General features: G+C 44.0%; 2 protein-coding genes across 7 annotated transcripts in view; one reads left to right on the forward strand and one right to left on the reverse strand.

The window, feature by feature from the left end:
- KCNK12 (potassium two pore domain channel subfamily K member 12) overlaps positions 1-12701 on the reverse strand; it is a 64071-nt gene extending 51370 nt beyond the window's left edge. The window contains exon 1 of the mRNA XM_084623783.1: positions 10838-12701. Within this exon, the coding sequence (XP_084479909.1) occupies positions 10838-11186 (349 nt within the window). The 5' untranslated portion in view covers positions 11187-12701. The remainder of the gene's footprint in view (positions 1-10837) is intronic.
- A 138-nt stretch (positions 12702-12839) lies between these two features.
- Positions 12840-17711, forward strand: part of LOC311518209 (uncharacterized protein) — an 84794-nt gene continuing 79922 nt past the window's right edge. For 5 of the 6 annotated variants that reach the window (XR_014710918.1, XR_014710919.1, XR_014710920.1 and 2 more), the window contains exons 1-2: positions 12842-13242; positions 14904-14970. Coding sequence is in view for 1 of the 6 variants with exons in the window: in XM_084623782.1 (XP_084479908.1) it covers positions 13042-13242; positions 14904-14970 (268 nt within the window). In the remaining 5 variants the exon portion in view is untranslated. Of the gene's footprint in view, positions 13243-14903; positions 14971-17711 lie in introns of all 6 variants that reach the window. The other variant, XM_084623782.1, reaches the window with a different exon arrangement.

Genomic DNA, 17711 nt, shown 5'->3' on the forward strand with positions numbered 1-17711 from the left:
CCCCTGTACATAACTAGACACAGGAAGCAGAAAACATTGCTTGGAATTGTAAAACTAAATGGACCAGGTACTCAGGTGGTATAAATCATTGTAGCCCCATTTAAGTCCATGGAGTTATATTGAGTCACATCAATTGAGGATCTAGCCCTTTAATCTTTATTGGGAGCAACAGATTGATAAAACAGCTTCCATATGTCCACTTAGCACATTGATAAAATCATCACATTATCAGATGCACCAAATCCTGCTACAACAGACCATCCTGAAGAAACAAAACTAAACACAGCACTTTCATGCCAGCTTCAAACTGCAGTTAGTCAGGTAGCAGTGAAGGCAAGCAGTCTGACATTTCAGCTCAGTGAGAAAAGCTTTATAATGCTTGCTGCTTCTTCTGCCTTATTACATGCATTTTGAAATGTATACCTACACACTTTAGTTTTGTTTTTACTCTACTCCAGGCCTGGGAGTATTTACCTGAAAATCTGATCCTTTTGCAAAAAGATGTCAGTACAAACCTCAAGTATGTAATTGCAGAGTTTTGGGAAAACATGATATCGGTGATTTTCATCAAAACTACATTTTGGTTTGACTGTTGCTTTTCACCTGGTCTGGTGTCTGTGGAAGGATGTGAACATTCCTGGTCTCATCACACTAAAGTAGATACATTGTTTATTGTTGTAATTCACTGGAGCTAACGTGAATTTAGAAAACATTTAATGGAATTATTGCTGGATGTGTGCTATCATTCAAAGATATCATACAGAAAATTGATTTCCTCTTACCTAATTAAATACTTCAAACAAATGTTTCACAACAACCACTCCAGGAAATCTATACATAATATTGTTGTGTGGAGATAGGTGAGGGCAGGATACAAGTCCATTTAGAACAACTGCTCTTTGGGACTGCTTATATCCAACTGCAGCTTATGCTGCAATAAGTCTGCATGGGCAGTAAGGCCACGTCAATCTATCGGGGATCAATTTATCATAGCTACTATAGACGTGATAAATCGATCCCTGATCACTCTGCTGTCGACTCTGGAACTCCACCAGGGCGAGAGGCGGAAACAGAGTCGACAGGGGAGCAGCGGCCGTCGATCCCACGCCGCGAGGACGTGAAGTAAGTGATTCTAAGTCGATCTAAGATACATCGACTTCAGCTACACTATTCTTGTAGCTGAAGTTGTGTATCTTAGATCGATTCCCCCCCGCCACCCAGTGTAGACCAGGCCACAGAGTGTAGGACACTGCCGTGCAAAAGGCCAGCATAAGGACTGTCCCCAAGTCCCACTTAAGCCCTCAAAATAGGGCAAAGTGGCATTTAAGTGATGCATGCATAGGTCTTGTGAACCGGCGTTATGAACAGGGATGAATTGTGACCCTTGAGAATATGGTCCAATGTTCTCAAGGATATGCCAGTCAAGTAGAGTGCAATTAGATTATGTTAGATGGGATAAATCTGATGACTTTTTCCTCCCTAACCTTCAGACAGTCTAGGTTATCTGTAGAATTACTTGCCAAGTTATTATACTCATAGCTCACTTCTGTGGGGGCCAACTCATTGGCTTCTGTATGGTGCAGTGCAATGTTTGAAAATGAGAGGAAAGTGATCAGGAACAGCCAGCATGGATTCACCAAGGGTAGGTCATGCCTGACTAATCTAATCGCCTTTTATGATGAGATTACTGGTTCTGTGGATGAAGGGAAAGCAGTGGATGTATTGTTTCTTGACTTTAGCAAAGCTTTTGACACGGTCTCCCACAGTATTCTTGTCAGCAAGTTAAGGAAGTATGGGCTGGATGAATGCACTATAAGGTGGGTAGAAAGCTGGCTAGATTGTCGGGCTCAACGGGTAGTGATCAATGGCTCCATGTCTAGTTGGCAGCCGGTATCAAGTGGAGTGCCCCAAGGGTCGGTCCTGGGGCCGGTTTTGTTCAATATCTTCATAAATGATCTGGAGGATGGTGTGGATTGCACTCTCAGCAAATTTGCGGATGATACTAAACTGGGAGGAGTGGTAGATACGCTGGAGGGGAGGGATAAGATACAGAAGGACCTAGACAAATTGGAGGATTGGGCCAAAAGAAATCTGATGAGGTTCAATAAGGATAAGTGCAGGGTCCTGCACTTAGGACGGAAGAACCCAATGCACAGCTACAGACTAGGGACCGAATGGCTAGGCAGCAGTTCTGCGGAAAAGGACCTAGGGGTGACAGTGGACGAGAAGCTGGATATGAGTCAGCAATGTGCCCTTGTTGCCAAAAAGGCCAATGGCATTTTGGGATGTATAAGTAGGGGCATAGCGAGCAGATAGAGGGACGTGATCGTTCCCCTCTATTCGACATTGGTGAGGCCTCATCTGGAGTACTGTGTCCAGTTTTGGGCCCCACACTTCAAGAAGGATGTGGATAAATTGGAGAGAGTCCAGCGAAGGGCAACAAAAATGATTAGGGGACTGGAACACATGAGTTATGAGGAGAGGCTGAGGGAGCTGGGATTGTTTAGCCTGCAGAAGAGAAGAATGAGGGGGGATTTGATAGCTGCTTTCAACTACCTGAAAGGGGGTTCCAAAGAGGATGGCTCTAGACTGTTCTCAATGGTAGCAGATGACAGAACGAGGAGTAATGGTCTCAAGTTGCAGTGGGGGAGGTTTAGATTGGATATTAGGAAAAACTTTTTCACTAAGAGGGTGGTGAAACACTGGAATGCGTTACCTAGGGAGGTGGTAGAATCTCCTTCCTTAGAGGTTTTTAAGGTCAGGCTTGACAAAGCCCTGGCTGGGATGATTTAACTGGGAATTGGTCCTGCTTCGAGCAGGGGGTTGGACTAGATGACCTTCTGGGGTCCCTTCCAACCCTGATATTCTGTGATTCTATGAAAAAGTGCTCACTGAGCCACCAGATTGCCTCTTGAATGTTGTTTGCTTTGATTCAGCACTTTCAACACTTTGAGCCCTATTTCTGGATTTCTTCAAAATTGATTTTCTAATGCAATTTAACTTGAGATCCCTGTGTGCCTGATTCTTATTTATGCTAGGACCCCTTTATATGTCTCTGGCAGGGTAAAGAGGGCTATAGTATAAATAATAAATAGAGTATAGATGTATGCACTTTAATGCCTTTTTACATTTCCAAATCAGTGTAAAGGGGACGTAGCATAAATGAGAACCAGGCACTGTGTATGGATAATGTTCTGAGAATTTCAGTCATGCTGAAGCTTCTGCAGGGTGGTAAAACTGCGGCTGTTCATGTCTTCACAGAAGGTTCAGAGAGGAAGGTAGCTATATGGAGCTTGTGGCTTAAGCAGTAAGGAATATAAGCTTGCCTTACAAGCTGAGGTTATTTACACTCAGTGGTGCTGCCAATGGTGATGAAAAATTATGTTAGGACAGGAAGATCTCCTTCCACCTGCCTATTTTCAGCTATGGGCATATGCATGACAGTGTAGTATGCCATGCAAAATTGGCTGCAATATGTGCGTGCACAAGCATAACACTTTGCTGTGAGAGGAATCGATGCAAAACTTCAGGATTGGACAAAACTTGTGAATCAAATTCAAGCATGGTGCAGAGGGCTGGCACAAAGCCCTCTGCATCACTTATGCCTGCACAGGAGATGGAGAGTTCAGATGTCCTGGCCACACAGCAGGGCCTCTCCACCCCTTAATACAATAGAAGAGGGACCCATACTCTCCCTGACATGGCTACTGTCAAGTGGCTGCCTAAAATGTAATAGCAGCTGCAATGTCTCAACATGTTTTATAAAATAGGTAAGTATAATTTGTTCTGCTCATTTTTCAAATGGCAAAACTAAAGTACTGAAAATTTAAGTCCACAACGTAATTTAGCATTGGAGCTGGGGTCAGAACTCCTGGCTTACAGACCTGTGATCAGAGCATCGAAAGTAAATTAATCAGAGCCATGCTGGCTTTGCTCCAGAATGAAACATAGGAGAAATATGTGTTCACAAGTTGGAAAGGACCAAAATCAACTGAGAAATAAATTCTGCTGACACTTGCCAGTAAGCTAAGAACACATCACCTGACCATTTGTTTGAAGGATTTTTTTTAATTGCTGAATAGAAAATCTCTTTGAAAGTCTAATAGTCTAATGATTGAAGAAACCTTACTTACAAATAGGCAGCAGACAATCAGAAATTAGAATGGAGAGTTTTCTTATAAAGCTACCAAAAATTTAAATGACTATTAGGAAAAATAGATTCAATATTTGATTAGGTTTCAGAGTAGCAGCCGTGTTAGTCTGTATCCGCAAAAAGGAAAGGAGTACTTGTGGCACCTTAGAGACTTACAAATTTATTTGAACATAAGTTTTCGTGAGCTACAGCTCACTTCATCAGATGCATGCTATGGAAAATACAGTGGGGAGATTTATATACACAGAGAACATGAAACAATGGGTGTTACCATACACACTGTAACAAGAGTGATCAGGTAAGGTGAGCTATTACCAGCAGGACAGCGGGGGTGGACCTTTCGTAGTGATAATCAAGGTGGGCCATTTCCAGCAGTTGACAAGAATCACCCCCCCATGCTCTCCTGCTGATAATAGCTCACCTTACCTGATCACTCTTGTTACCGTGTTTATGGTAACACCCATTGTTTCATGTTCTCTGTGTATATAAATCTCCCCACTGTATTTTCCACAGCATGCATCCAATGAAGTGAGCTGTAGCTCACAAAAGCTTATGCTCAGATAAATGTGTTAGTCTCTAAGGTGCCACAAGTACTCCTTTTCTTTTTGCTAATATTTGGTTATTCAACCATAAGCAATAAGCATTCTACTGACAGCAATCTGGGCATTCAGAGTAGGTCACTTGTGGGCCATTCAGGACAGTGCAGTAAGATTAGGCTTTTAAAAAGAGTAAAAGACATAAAAGGAAATCTACAGGGCCAATCATGTACCTTTTACCCAAGGTTTGATTTTTGCCTTGTAGGCACAGTGCTTAACAAGGAGCTGTGCAGAGCTACAGAACTCTAAGGGGAGTATTGGGAGGCATTCTGCCTCAGGCAAGCAGAACCTGCTGGAGCTCCCAGGTGCACAGCTTACTTTCACTCACATGGCCAGTGAGCTTTGCTGGCAGATACATGAGAGGGAGGAGAACAATGACATTGTGTCTCCCTTGGCGAGTTTGTAAGGAGCAGTCCCTGTATTTCCCTCAGCGCAGGGTCTGTAATTCTGCCTGGCTTTTATGCAGGCCAGGCAAAGAGGTGGGAAGGGGGGGAAGTTCCCTGCACACATTTCACACCTGGATAAAGGCCAGGCAGAATCTGGCCCTCATTAAGGAATATACGGTTGGCCCAGAATAAGTCAACTGGAACATAAAGGATGTTGTATATGTGAGCTCTAAGGCTTCGCTCTCCCGTTAGTTACCAGGGTCAGACTGTGACTGACCCTTGTTTTCAGTGAAGGCAAGAGGGTGAAAGGAGTCTCTCCATACCTGCATAGCCTGCATAAAGGCCAGGAATAGCTGTGCTCAGGAGGACCCCTCCCTATTCCTCTGGAGGCTAATGACACCATAACGAGAGCAGAGATGGGCAGGGAGGAGGTGGGGCCATGGGTCAACCTCAGCATGCATTGCTAGATGGGTATGCAGGAGGTAATACGCATCCCATAAAGGTGTAACAGCATGGCTCCATGTGTGCGCCAGGCATCTCTAGGAGGCTTTGTGCTGACCTGATGCAGAATGCCTCTCAGTGCTCCCTCCAGAACAGTGTGACTCTACCCTGACCCTTGCTATGTGCTGGGCCTACAAGGCACAAATGAGCCCTCATTCTGAGCCTGATTCTGCCACGCTGAATAGCACCTTACTCCACAAGTAATCCCACTGAAATAACTGGCACCACCCAGCAATTAAGGGACTACTCAATAAAAGGATTGCCAATTTATTATCATTCAGGAAAAAAAATAACTTAAGTCTCTGTTGAAAAGCTGTGTAACAGAGAACTGGACACTACTAGATATAAAAAAGAAGTCAGATAGGATAAACTAGAGAAAGATGGAGCTGGACTGCTTACTCCCTTGTGCAGTCATTTACCACCTGTGCAAAACACTACCAATGAGTTTTACACTCACTCTGCATGAGTGTAATGAAGAGGGGACTCAAACCCTTTGTCTCTATACATTGATGTGTTATAAAAAAGAATGCACAAATGAAAAGGAAACACTTTAATAAACTTTAAGAGAATAGAATAGCGGAAAGAATTCACTTAGATGTTACATATTTGAAACCAGAATATATATTTTCACACTTCTGCTAAGGGTTTTTTGTGTTTGTTTGTTTGCTACCATAAAATGTAGGGAAAGAAAGAGTGTGTTACCATACTGTACTGACATTTTCATCCCGCCTATAGAAGTAGCAGTCATTTTAAAAAGTTATGGTCTTGTAATGAGAAAAGATCTAATGCTTACTGGTACTTTAATGTCTGGATAATTAAATGTACTTAATTTGAAAACACTAAGTTATTTAATGCAATACAGTTACAATACTAGTCAATGTAGTTATATTCGTCATCATGTCTATATCATAGTGATTAGTTGCTTTCTATATCATCATGTCTATATCATAGTGATTAGTTGATAAAACACTTCTAGAATGTAATGAAAAGGTTTACATAATGTAATTGCAGTAAAGACCTACAATTTTAAAAAGAATTTGAATTAGTTTATTTAAATTCAACAGTACTATTACAATTTGGCTATTGTTATCAAACTAAAAACTTCACAGGCTCCCTTCAAACAAAATCATTGAGGAATCATTTTCTATAGTAAAATGATCAGTATAATCTATTTTAGAATAATCATGACATGGATATATTTAATTTGAATTGTCTACATAACAATTTTGATTGTGCTATTTTAGGATAAAAAACCTTCCATCAAATCATTGCTCTGCCTAAATTGCTATTAGATATAGCTAATAGCAATTAAATGTGGTCATGGACATACTGAAAATGTATACCATTATGAAATTTGCAGGCATGTAGCCTTAAATACATCTTTTAACTTTATTTGCACACACTGAGCTTCACATTCTGTTTTTAACTGCTGATGAAGTTTGGGTGAACATTTTAAGTTGCTTGACTGACAGTCTGTTTATTGTTTAACCTTTTTATTGGGCTTCTAAAGAAATGTATCAAATATTTACCAATCCGAATCTCCCTACAGCAAAGCAGACAACAAATATCTCCATGTATACAATTAGTACTATTAGCCTATTTACATTAAAGAAGAATAGTGTATTTGAATAATGTATTTTTCAACAGTGGTTCCAGCATGCTAATTTATTGGCCAATTTCAAAAATAATTCTATAATGTAATTATACACACAGTAAATGTGCTATATTTAACACAAAGTCACATATGGTGAAGAACATATCAAACTATCAGTTAAAATGTTTAAAATAGATTCTCATGTCATCTGATCTTCAGAAGTATGTGTTAAAACATCAAGGACTAGATTCACAAGGGGGACTTAAGACTAAGTCCGACATGTAGGCACCACTGGAATTCACAAAACCACCATTCAGCTGCCACCTAACCTTGTAGGCACCTAAAGTCCCAATGTGCCTACATTTCCATTTGTGGGCATGTGCACAGCTATTAAAGTCCTGACACCACTAAGTTGCTTGGTGCCTGACTCATACCTAAGCTCTAGAGGGATTCACAAACTTGGCATTTTCCTACTTGTCTTACCTGCAGGACCTTATCTGGCACACATGCTCAGAGCTTGCCTAACCTGGACAAAAGACAAGAGGAGGAGCTGATTGTATGCTTGTACCCTGAGGTTAGGGCACTCCACTATGAGATAGGAAACCTGGGTTCAAATGGCTGATCTACCTTATTTAGAGCAGAAACTTGAACCTATGTTTCTCACCTCTTGGGTAAGCACTGCAACCTCTGGGCTTTTGAGTATAAAAGGAGGCTTGTCTTCATTCCCTTGTGAGAATAGGGCTGACCTGGCTTAAGCACTTAACTCCAGGAGAAGATTCACAGCTATGAATCCCAAACAGTGATACACATCTCTCTTGGACCTGGAGTTAGGGGCTTAACTCTGGGAGAGGGTGGGCTTAGGTCTCCTTGGTATTTCCTGCTATCTAATGTAGACAGTTCTGTGCTCAGCATGCTGGCTTTTGTGAATCCCTTTCTTAGGTGCCTATGATGGGGTGTGCTCTCCACACTGGCCCTGAGAGAGTTGAATTAGGCCATGTGGAGGGCACTAATTAGGAGGCAGCTCACCTGTGAGAGAACTGGCAGGTCTTCTATAAAGCCAGGAGGCTGGTAGCAGCAGGAGGAAGCTTGCAGTCTCTCTCTCTGAGTTAAGGTCCTATTGGGTTCTAGGAAGTGGGCAGATACAAACCTGCCCATTGCTAAAGGACCCTCTCCCAGCCTTAGGGAAGGATCAATAAGGTCCAGGAACTCAAATAATTACGGGGGCAACCAAAAATGTAACAGGGGCAGGTGTGAAGATTAAAGGGTCAATCAAAGGGAACCTGAGGGGGACACCGAGCAGAGAACCCCGAACAGTGCCCACTGCTCCTCGAAGGTGTCAAGGGAGCCAGTGGATGCTGCCCAGAGGAACTCTGGCCAGATACGTGAGCGAAGGCAGGATCAGAAATAGGCCCCACAGCTGCAGGAAACCCACTCAGCCAACTTCCTCTCCCTGGTCTTATAGATGGCTACTTTGGCCAGGGCTAGGAGGAGGTTGACAAGGAGGTCCTGCAATCCCTGAGTTAAGGTAGAAGGAAGGGAAGATAGGAACCCCTGAGAAAAGGTAGAGGAACCTAGGAGGAAGGGTTTATCTAATAGGCGTAACAGCAAGGGGTCTGACTAGGAAGACTGGAGAATGAAAAGCTTAGAGACACACGGTAGGAAGTAGTCCAGGGTGATAGCAGTAAAGTAGATGTAGCTGCAGAACCTAGCTTGCGGTAGGGCCCTGGACTGGAACCCAGAGTAGAGGGCAGGCCTGGGTTCCCCTGCTATCCACTGCTAAGTGATATTGCTAGGGGCAATGAAGGGAAAGACTGCCTGAGTCATTGCAGGAATGATGTAGTCAGGGTGGTAGGCATGAGGACTGCTTGACGCTGCTGATGCAGAAGGACTTTGAAAGACTCCCCTGGAAGGAGAAACTGCAGTGTGACCTGGCTGGAGGGCCAAGTCATGAAGCAGCTGTATCATGATCCTATGAGCAGGAGGAGACCTTCAATGGGGAATGAGAAGAAAGGGGACACTGAACTGGGTAGATCTAATCTCCAGAATCACCAGAGTAGGTTCTACCCAGGTGTGAGTAGAGCACCCCACGACAGTAACTAACTGTCATATGCATTGTATAGGGAGCCTGGATCCGTAACTTGGGGTTGTGAATTCCACTAGGCAGCAAGGCACCTAAACGTTAGGTGTTGAAATACTGTGCATTCCAGTGCCTAAGTCCCCCTTGTGAACTTCGCCACAAATGAACATAAAAACCTTTCCACGTATTCACCCTACATTATTTTGCTATGAAGAAGCATTGCAGTGGAGACTTTAGGTGCACAGTAAGTAAAAATCCCATCAATTTATAAATAAAATGAAGGGACTGATAAATCTCCAAAGCTAAAAAATGCTTGAAATTGAGAAATCTCCAAAAAGCTTCAAACTGGTAGTATTTGCTTTACAATTTAAAACAAAATTCTTGATCTCTACTGTTGACTTCGCACAGAGAGGAAACTAAAGAGAAAGTATATTAGATTATAATATTATACATGTTGATTTCTGGTGGGGAGGGTGATGAAGGAAATATTCAACAAGTGCAAATGTGCTAAGGGACAGATTCTGCAACCTGTTGTCCATGGACCTCTGGGGGTCTGCAGACTGTCTAAGATTTCCAAACATTTCCATTTGAAATTTTGTTAGGGCTGTGCAAATGAAAAAAGGTTGAAAACCACTGGAATAGATTGTTACTATGCAGTTAGTCCTACTGATTGCAATGGACCTACTACCAAAGTAAAGTGTTATTCAGAGTAAGTGCGTGTGGCAGAAACTAGTCTTAAATTACAAGTGGTAATGAAGACTGAAAGAAGCTATCGTGAATAACCTTCTATTTACAAAAAAATTAGCCAAGTACAAAGTAAAACAGTGTGAAACATGAAATTGGTGATTAATTTCTTCACTGGTGCTGTACAAGATTTGGGTTGTGATCAGTAACCTAGAATGGAAACATGAATGCAATCCTATAGGTGGCATCCTCACTTTTAAACCACTCGCTAACTCCAGTTGCTATAGCAACTTGATACAGCTTTGTAAGGGGAGATTTTAATGTCATTTCAAAACTTTAATCACCATAGCAACACAATTTAGCTCTTTGAAGCAAAATCGTATTTTTTTTACGAATTTTTAATGTGTATCTTACTCCACTTGTATTTCTTTCCCTCTGGAAAAGACAAAAAGCATCTCATTACAAAGGAAAGATGGAACGTAACTATCCTTGCGTCACTACTTCACCATTATTCAAAATACAACAAAAGCAGAAGGGTGGGTGTGTAGGGAGGGCGTGTGGACAAGATTAAAACATTTCAAAGTAACTTTTACAACCTATTTTTTATAATGGGAACTGTACTATTTTAACACACAATGCATTAGCATTCATTCATTCCTGCTATTCAGTTCCACAAGTCGGGCCCCTTTGAAGCAAAGAGGTTTCCACTAGAAAGAAAGGTTTCAAAATTCACGATGGATACATAGACTGATGAGATGAAGAATGCTGACTCGTTGTTTTTAGGAAGTCAGTGTATTGCAGATCCTGGGTCTTTGTGTGTGTGTATGAGAGGGGGGGGGGACTTACCTATAGTTGACACTACTGTCCCCACAAAATAGAAAGCCCCGGTGAAGTCCCATCTTGGTCTTACGGCATCTGCCCGGATGCCCGCGGCCATGGCTGCTTCATAACTCCGCAGGAAGTCCCTTAGCTCAGGCATACTGATGTTGAATATTTGGCTGAAGTTTTGGAGGGTCCTGTTCCAGCGATGCTGAGCCTCGACTTCGGACGGCCTCTCGAGGGCTGAGAACACTGTAGCTCCGGCTGCCAGGTAAGCTGCGATCAGGGCCGCTAAGAGGAGGAATCTGCCATTGTCCTTGTTGAAATGGGACAAGCAGCAGCAGCCCTGCGATCTCCGGCTAGACATCATCCACATTTCAGCACCCCCGAGCCGGCGGACAGTGACCAACACCTCCTCGAAGACACTGGCATTGGACTACTGTTAAACTCATGGAATCCCGAGTTAAAATCGTAGCTGGTTCATTGCAGGTGCGTCTTTTCTCAGTCATACTTAGCAAGAGCCAGCGGGGAGCCCTGAACTGCCATGCTGATTTCAGGGGCTGAAGCTGCAGGAGAATACAACTAGCCTGAAGCCCAGAGGGTCCTGTGGACAATCCCCACCTTGGCTTTAGCTTTCCTTGGAGCCACGTCTGGAGTTCCTTTTTCCTTTGAGCTCTCCACTGAGCTCTGAACTGCAGTGGCCATTGGTTTCTGGGAAACGGCTTTACTCCGCATCCCCATCCCCCCTGTGACCATATTCTTTGTATCCAGCCTGCCACCCGCTGACAGACACCGTCTGTCTGGCGTCCTCTTTTGCGGAAAGTTATTGATTTCAGGAGCGCTGGTTTTTGGTAGCCAGGGTGAATGGGGTCCAATGTTCTCTCATTCCAATTAACAACTGTTTGGTCATGACGTATTCAATGGAATAGCTGGGGTTCGCCAAATAATACTACTTACATCACGCTAATATCTTAAGGTTTTATTTGCAAAGTTCTGGGGAATTTGCCCTGGTAACAGATCCCTTAAATTCCGCATCTTAAAAAGTATTCTCTGTCTCCACTGTGAGTCCATATTTCCATATACAACTCGCTGCATCATGCTTACAGGCATCCATAAGTATCCCCTGAGACCAGTGTCGGTAGTTAGGGATCAGCTGCGTTTAAAGCCATCTTGATTCTGTCGGAGCTCAAGATTTGGCAAAACACCATGAGTCTGGCTTTCAGCTTCGTTGTTCCATCATGCGCACTGGTCCCCTGCATTTGCTCAGATTTTTTTTGCTTTCATTTCGTTGGGTGAAAATGCAGTCACACCTTTCTGCAGACCGTAACTGCTCTGGGTTATAACATATCTACATTCAAACGTGCCTCTCTGCTCGCGAAAAGGGCTCGACAAGTTTTTTCGTATAGAATCCCAAACGGTTTAAGGCTTATTTTGTAACAAAGCACTGGATGTATACCCAAGTTACTTCCTCTGCGCGCACTGGTGTATACTTCAAACTGGATGGTTCGTTGCAAAAATGCATCCGTAGACAGCCATGCAATTCACCAGGGAGGCAAATTTCAATCTGGATACGAGGGGTGACTTCTACTTTTTTGCCTGAAGAAAAGGAGGACTTGTGGCACCTTAGAGACTAACCAATTTATTTGAGCATGAGCTTTCGTGAGCTACAGCTCACTTCTGTTACTCTGAAACCTTTTTTTGCCTGACTCATTCTAGGACTCCCCTGTTGGGCTCGATTTCTGTCTCCACCTGAAGTCAGCGTAAAAGCCTTGGTGTTAAAATTCATTGTAAATCACAGTATTCAGCCAGACAGTTCCCGGCCCCTCATCCCCCCAAAGTCCCTGAACTAGCCGCATCTAATGGCACTTTTCGCTCTGGCTCCGTGCACTGAGCCTCGGAAGCCGCGGGGTTAGTCCAAAGGGCTGTTTACAGCGTCCCCAAGAGCCGTGGGGTGGCATATTTCACAGACAGTCTGCGGGGGGAGGCGACCCTTGAGAGCAGGCAAAGGGAGCTGGCGCGCTGCCCTGTACCCGCACCCTGGGGAGCGCGGCGCTGCCGCCCGCCGCCCGCCGCCGCCGCCACCTCTAGCGGGGCCGCGGCGGCTCAGACAGGCGCGCTTCAGCGTGGGGCTAATGCCCCCTGTGTTCTCCTCGCTCATGGACGGGATATTTTGCGGCAGATCCGCTGACACCTAACCAAATGCAAAACGCCTGATCGGAGGAGGGTGGAAAATGGTGGCTCTGCCCGCCCGCCGGCCGAGGGGCCTGCGCTCTTTGTTCTGGGGGCTCCGAGAGGCGGCTCTGCCAACGCTGCAGGTGTTTGGGGGATCGCTCCAGTCAGCGGCCCTCCGAGCCGCCCTGGGCCTAGTCCCAAGAAGCCGCCGAAAGGAGGAGATGCAAACCACCTCGCGGAGGAAGGGGGAGTGCTTTCAGGTAGGCGAAACCTGCAGGCTTCTTCTTCCATTTCTCTTCCTGATATCCCGTGCCCCCAGCCACTGGATTGAGCTGCCTTCCAAGCAGAACTGTAAGTCCGGGGCCCGTTTAGTTGAACATATAAAGAACATTATTTAAATGATGTGATTTTGTTTATACAACTATGTAAATGATTAAAAATGTAAAGTAAAACGAGTTCTTAGATTTATTTGAGGAAATGTTTTAATTTATCACAAGAAAGGTTCTTTTTGAAGAGTCTGCTAATAGCTTAATGGTTAATTAATTAGATGAACATTTTATTCCCTTCAATGCACATTAATGTTTGTGATCAATCTACATTTCCTGGAGTACTCTAGGTTAAACCCAAGAAAATGGCACATCACTTAGTTTAGTTTGTGGCTACCATCTTTAAGATCAAGACTTTCCCAAAGCTGGTGGATTCTTTCCCTGATAATTTCTTCACAACAAGATTTATATCCTCTCTTATCCATTAAGTCCCACTAGATCGGAGTGGGCAAACTTTTTGGCCTGAGGGCCACATCAGGGTTCTGAAACTCTATGGAGGGCAGGGTAGGGAAGGCTGTGCCTCCGCAAACAGCCTGGCCCCCGCCCCCTATCTGCCCCCTCCCTCTTCCTGCCCCCTGACTGCCCCGTCAAAACCCCCAACCCATCCAACCCCCCTGCTCTTTGTCCCATGACCACCCCCTCCTGAGACCCTCCACCCCAACCACCACCCCCAGGACTCCACCCACTATCCAACCCACCCTACTCCCTGACTGCCCCGACCCCTATCCACACCCCCACCCCCTGACAGGCCCCCCAAGGACTCCCATGCCAATCCAACCACCCCCTGCTCCCTGCCCCCTTACCATGCTGCTCAGAGCACCAGAACTGGCAGCTGCGTGGCCTGGTTGGAGCCAGCCACGCTGCCACGCAGTTTAGAGCACAGGGCAGACTGACGGCTCTCGCAGCCACACCACCCGGCAAGAGCTTGCAGCCCCACCACCCAGAGCACTGGCAGCAGGGCAAGCTGAGGCTGTGGGGGAGGAGGGACAGTGTGGGAGGCACCTGGGGCTAGCCTCCCCGGCCGGGAGCTCAAGGTCCAGGCAGGATGGTCCTGCAGGCCACAGTTTGCCCACCTCTGCACTAGATACTACAATCGCTTGGTGAATCATTTGCAGTGGTGAGAAGTGGATAGGAAATTGTAATGAGTGTGTTGCAAAAGGCACAGAGCAATATATCCCATTTAGTCCCAGTCCTGCAAACACACATGCCTGGGAATAACTATACAGATAAATCACATGTATTTATTTATCCTGGGATTATTCATATGCATAAGTGTTTGCAGGAGCTGGGCCTAAATGTGAAAGTATAGGGACCAATTCACAGCAGCATCAAACTTTTCTGGGAGCGTTTTTGCTTTCTGTTTTTTGTTCTATTTTGCTCTTTTCATTTGGGGGAGTGTACTCTTTACGAGATAATAAACATAAAGTAACATCATGACTTTGCAGATGAGCGATTATGGTGTCTTGTCCTTTACCAGGATGCTTACATGTTATTTATGCATAGGTAACTGCTATAAGTTCTTATCTGAGATCTGAGTGTTTTTGCTTTGCACTAAGGTTCCATATCACTTGTGCAATTATCCTCTCTTTACACAGATCTGGAACACAAACAAAATTTGGGACTTTGCTTACTCCACAGTAGAGACATTCATTCTCAAGGGAGGTATAGTATATTTTGATGTCTTCACAATGGTAAGAAATATATTTAAATTTCTTCACAGCACACAGGCCAGACTCTCTGTCTGGGAAGCTCAGCTCTTAAAGGCACAGTCCCGTATACCACCTCTTCCCTTCCAAGCCAAACTTTAATAGCACTTAACCGCCTGAGACCCTTTTGGGCAAACTGGCAGGCTCAGTGCCCTTTATCTCCCTCCCTTCTGGGATTTGGAGAAGCTGTCACCTATTCCTCCATAGCATATGTCCATCTGGGGTGACAACCTCATGCAGTCTCTTTTGACACCACTGCTTTTTGCAAGCATTGTTTCCTATCATAAAGATGTGCAACATAATTTTCATGAAGTTGTGGCAGTTCCTGGGATCCCAAATCATACTGACTTCTTTTTTTGTTTTTACATATTTGTCCTTTTGTACAGCTGCAAGTCCCCACTGACTCTGACATCAGTATCTGACAGTGCAGATATTCTTGTTTATTGCGTAAAATGTCAGCATGTGACAACACAGGCGTCACTGGTGGTGCTCTGTACTTTTACAGTGCTAAATGTGAATCAGAGTCTGATACCGTAGCCTTTATTATTTTGACAATGTGTCCCCCATTTCTAGAGTTTCAGTTCTGGTGAGGCTGTTAACTGTTCCATTCCTCCACTTGGGGTATTTTCTTAATTACTTTTTACTCCTGATACCATGTGGTGTTCAGTGCTCACTTACTGCAGAAGGTACTTTCAAGAGCTCTTCTTTATTCTGTGTCCAGTTCCAGCTGTTCTGTGCATAACAAAAGCTTCACATCACTCTGTCAAAGAAACTCAGCCCCTAAAGGTACTGTTCCCAGTACCACATTGTTTTAGATCTTGGCTTTTTCTCTGAACTTGGAGCTAACATCATCTTGACTGAATGATGTGGTACCAGTTACCAGGCACTCCATGTGGGAGGCCACGCACAGCCAAGATGCTGCAAGTGTGGTTGGTCAGACTTGTTGATTGTTCATAGGGGCAGAAGAGGGTGAATGCAAAACAGATAAAGAAAAGGACAGTCTCTGGCAGAAAACATCATATTAGAGTGACTCCAGGATAAGCAATGAGGGGGCAACCTGAGAAATGATACATCAGATAAAACTGAGAGAACAAGGCATCTTCTATCATAGTTGGAGACACATTAACTGGGAAGTTTGGGCTGTATCAGAACACACACTGGATCTAGAGGTGGAATATCCCTAAAGTAGCCTTCACACTCTTAAAGTTGGTCTGGTTTCAATAAAACTCAGCAGGGGAGAAGGAAAAGCAAGGAAGGCCAAAGGGACAGTAAAATAATAGAGAAAAGCACCTAGGACCTAACCTAAAGCCCATTGAAATCAATAGGAATCTTTCAATTGGCTTCCATAGGCTTAAAATCAGACCCCTAATGAGGAGCCCTATATAATAGCTGAGATCTTGGCAGCTGAGTGTCGATAGAGCTGTAGCTAGAAACAACAAAAGAGCAGGCAAACAGCTGACTATATGGCAAAGCAGAGTCACTGGAGCTGCAGCCAAATAGAATCAATAAATATAGCTAAAAATATAGCTAAGGAACCAGTTGTTTTACATGATAGCACCACCGATGATCAAAATAGGAGAAAATGTTTCATCAAGGATAAAGGGCCTGCTTTTTCTCTCACCTACACGGTTGTGAATCAGAAGTAAATACCTTGGTATCAGTGGCATCAAACTGAACCAGATTGTGATTTCCATTGAATTCACTGGATTTACATTTGTGTAGCAGAGATCAGATTCTGGACCATGCATGTTAAACTGAGTGAGTGAGAGAATTCAGGTCTAGTGCTTTTGTTAAAAAAAATGAAATATTAAATAGTTATAATCTAAGGGCCCAATCCTGCAAGGTGTTCAGCAGCTTTAGCCTATGAGAGACAATGGAGCCAATCTTGCAAACTTTTAATAACATACTTATGTGAATGATCTCTTTGGCTTTTTATGGACTACTCACTTGACTAAGTGTTTGTGTAACCTGCACCCATGCAGTGTAGTACTCTGTCTGCTCAAGTGGCAGCTAGGCCACACAAAGCAGGGGTGGCCAAACTTATTGACCATCTGAGCCACCTAGGCTAATCTTCAACAGTTTGAGATCTGCACCTGCCAGGGCTCGGGCTTCAGCCCTGTGGGGCTCCAGACCTGCTCCTGCTGAAGCCCTGATCCCTGGTAGGTATACCAGGCTCATGCCCCGGACCTCCCACCCGCTGGGCAGAAGCTGGAGGCAACACTTGGGGGGTAGGGTATGTGGGGTCATGAAATTCAAAATTTTCAGTTTTAACAATTCGTTGCATTGAAATTTCTAACTTAATAAAAAAGCCTTGGAAATTTTTACAAAATTTTGCAAAACAATATATATATCCCATTTTTCAATCTGTGATAGAGCTGGTAGAAAAATGTTGAATTTGTTAATCAAAATGTCAATGAAAAAGCAAGATTAATTTTTCATTAAAATATCTGCAGAAATTATGTCCCTTTTATAGCCATCTCCATGAAGATGGAACATTATCAGTGGAGGATTAACATCAGGCAAAGGATTTTGATTGAAAGGAATTCCACAGCTCCATCTTGCTCAGGACAGCAATCAAAGCTTCATGGGGGCAAATCCTGAAGTCCTTGCTGAGTCCTTACTTACACAAAACTCCCACTACACAAAACTCCCACTAAAGCCAATCTCTGAAACTAGCTATTTGGCCAAATGACTGAC

The sequence above is a fragment of the Lepidochelys olivacea genome (assembly GCF_965140295.1).
Source record: "Lepidochelys olivacea isolate rLepOli2 genome assembly, chromosome: 3".
NCBI classification, from domain to species: domain Eukaryota; kingdom Metazoa; phylum Chordata; order Testudines; family Cheloniidae; genus Lepidochelys; species Lepidochelys olivacea.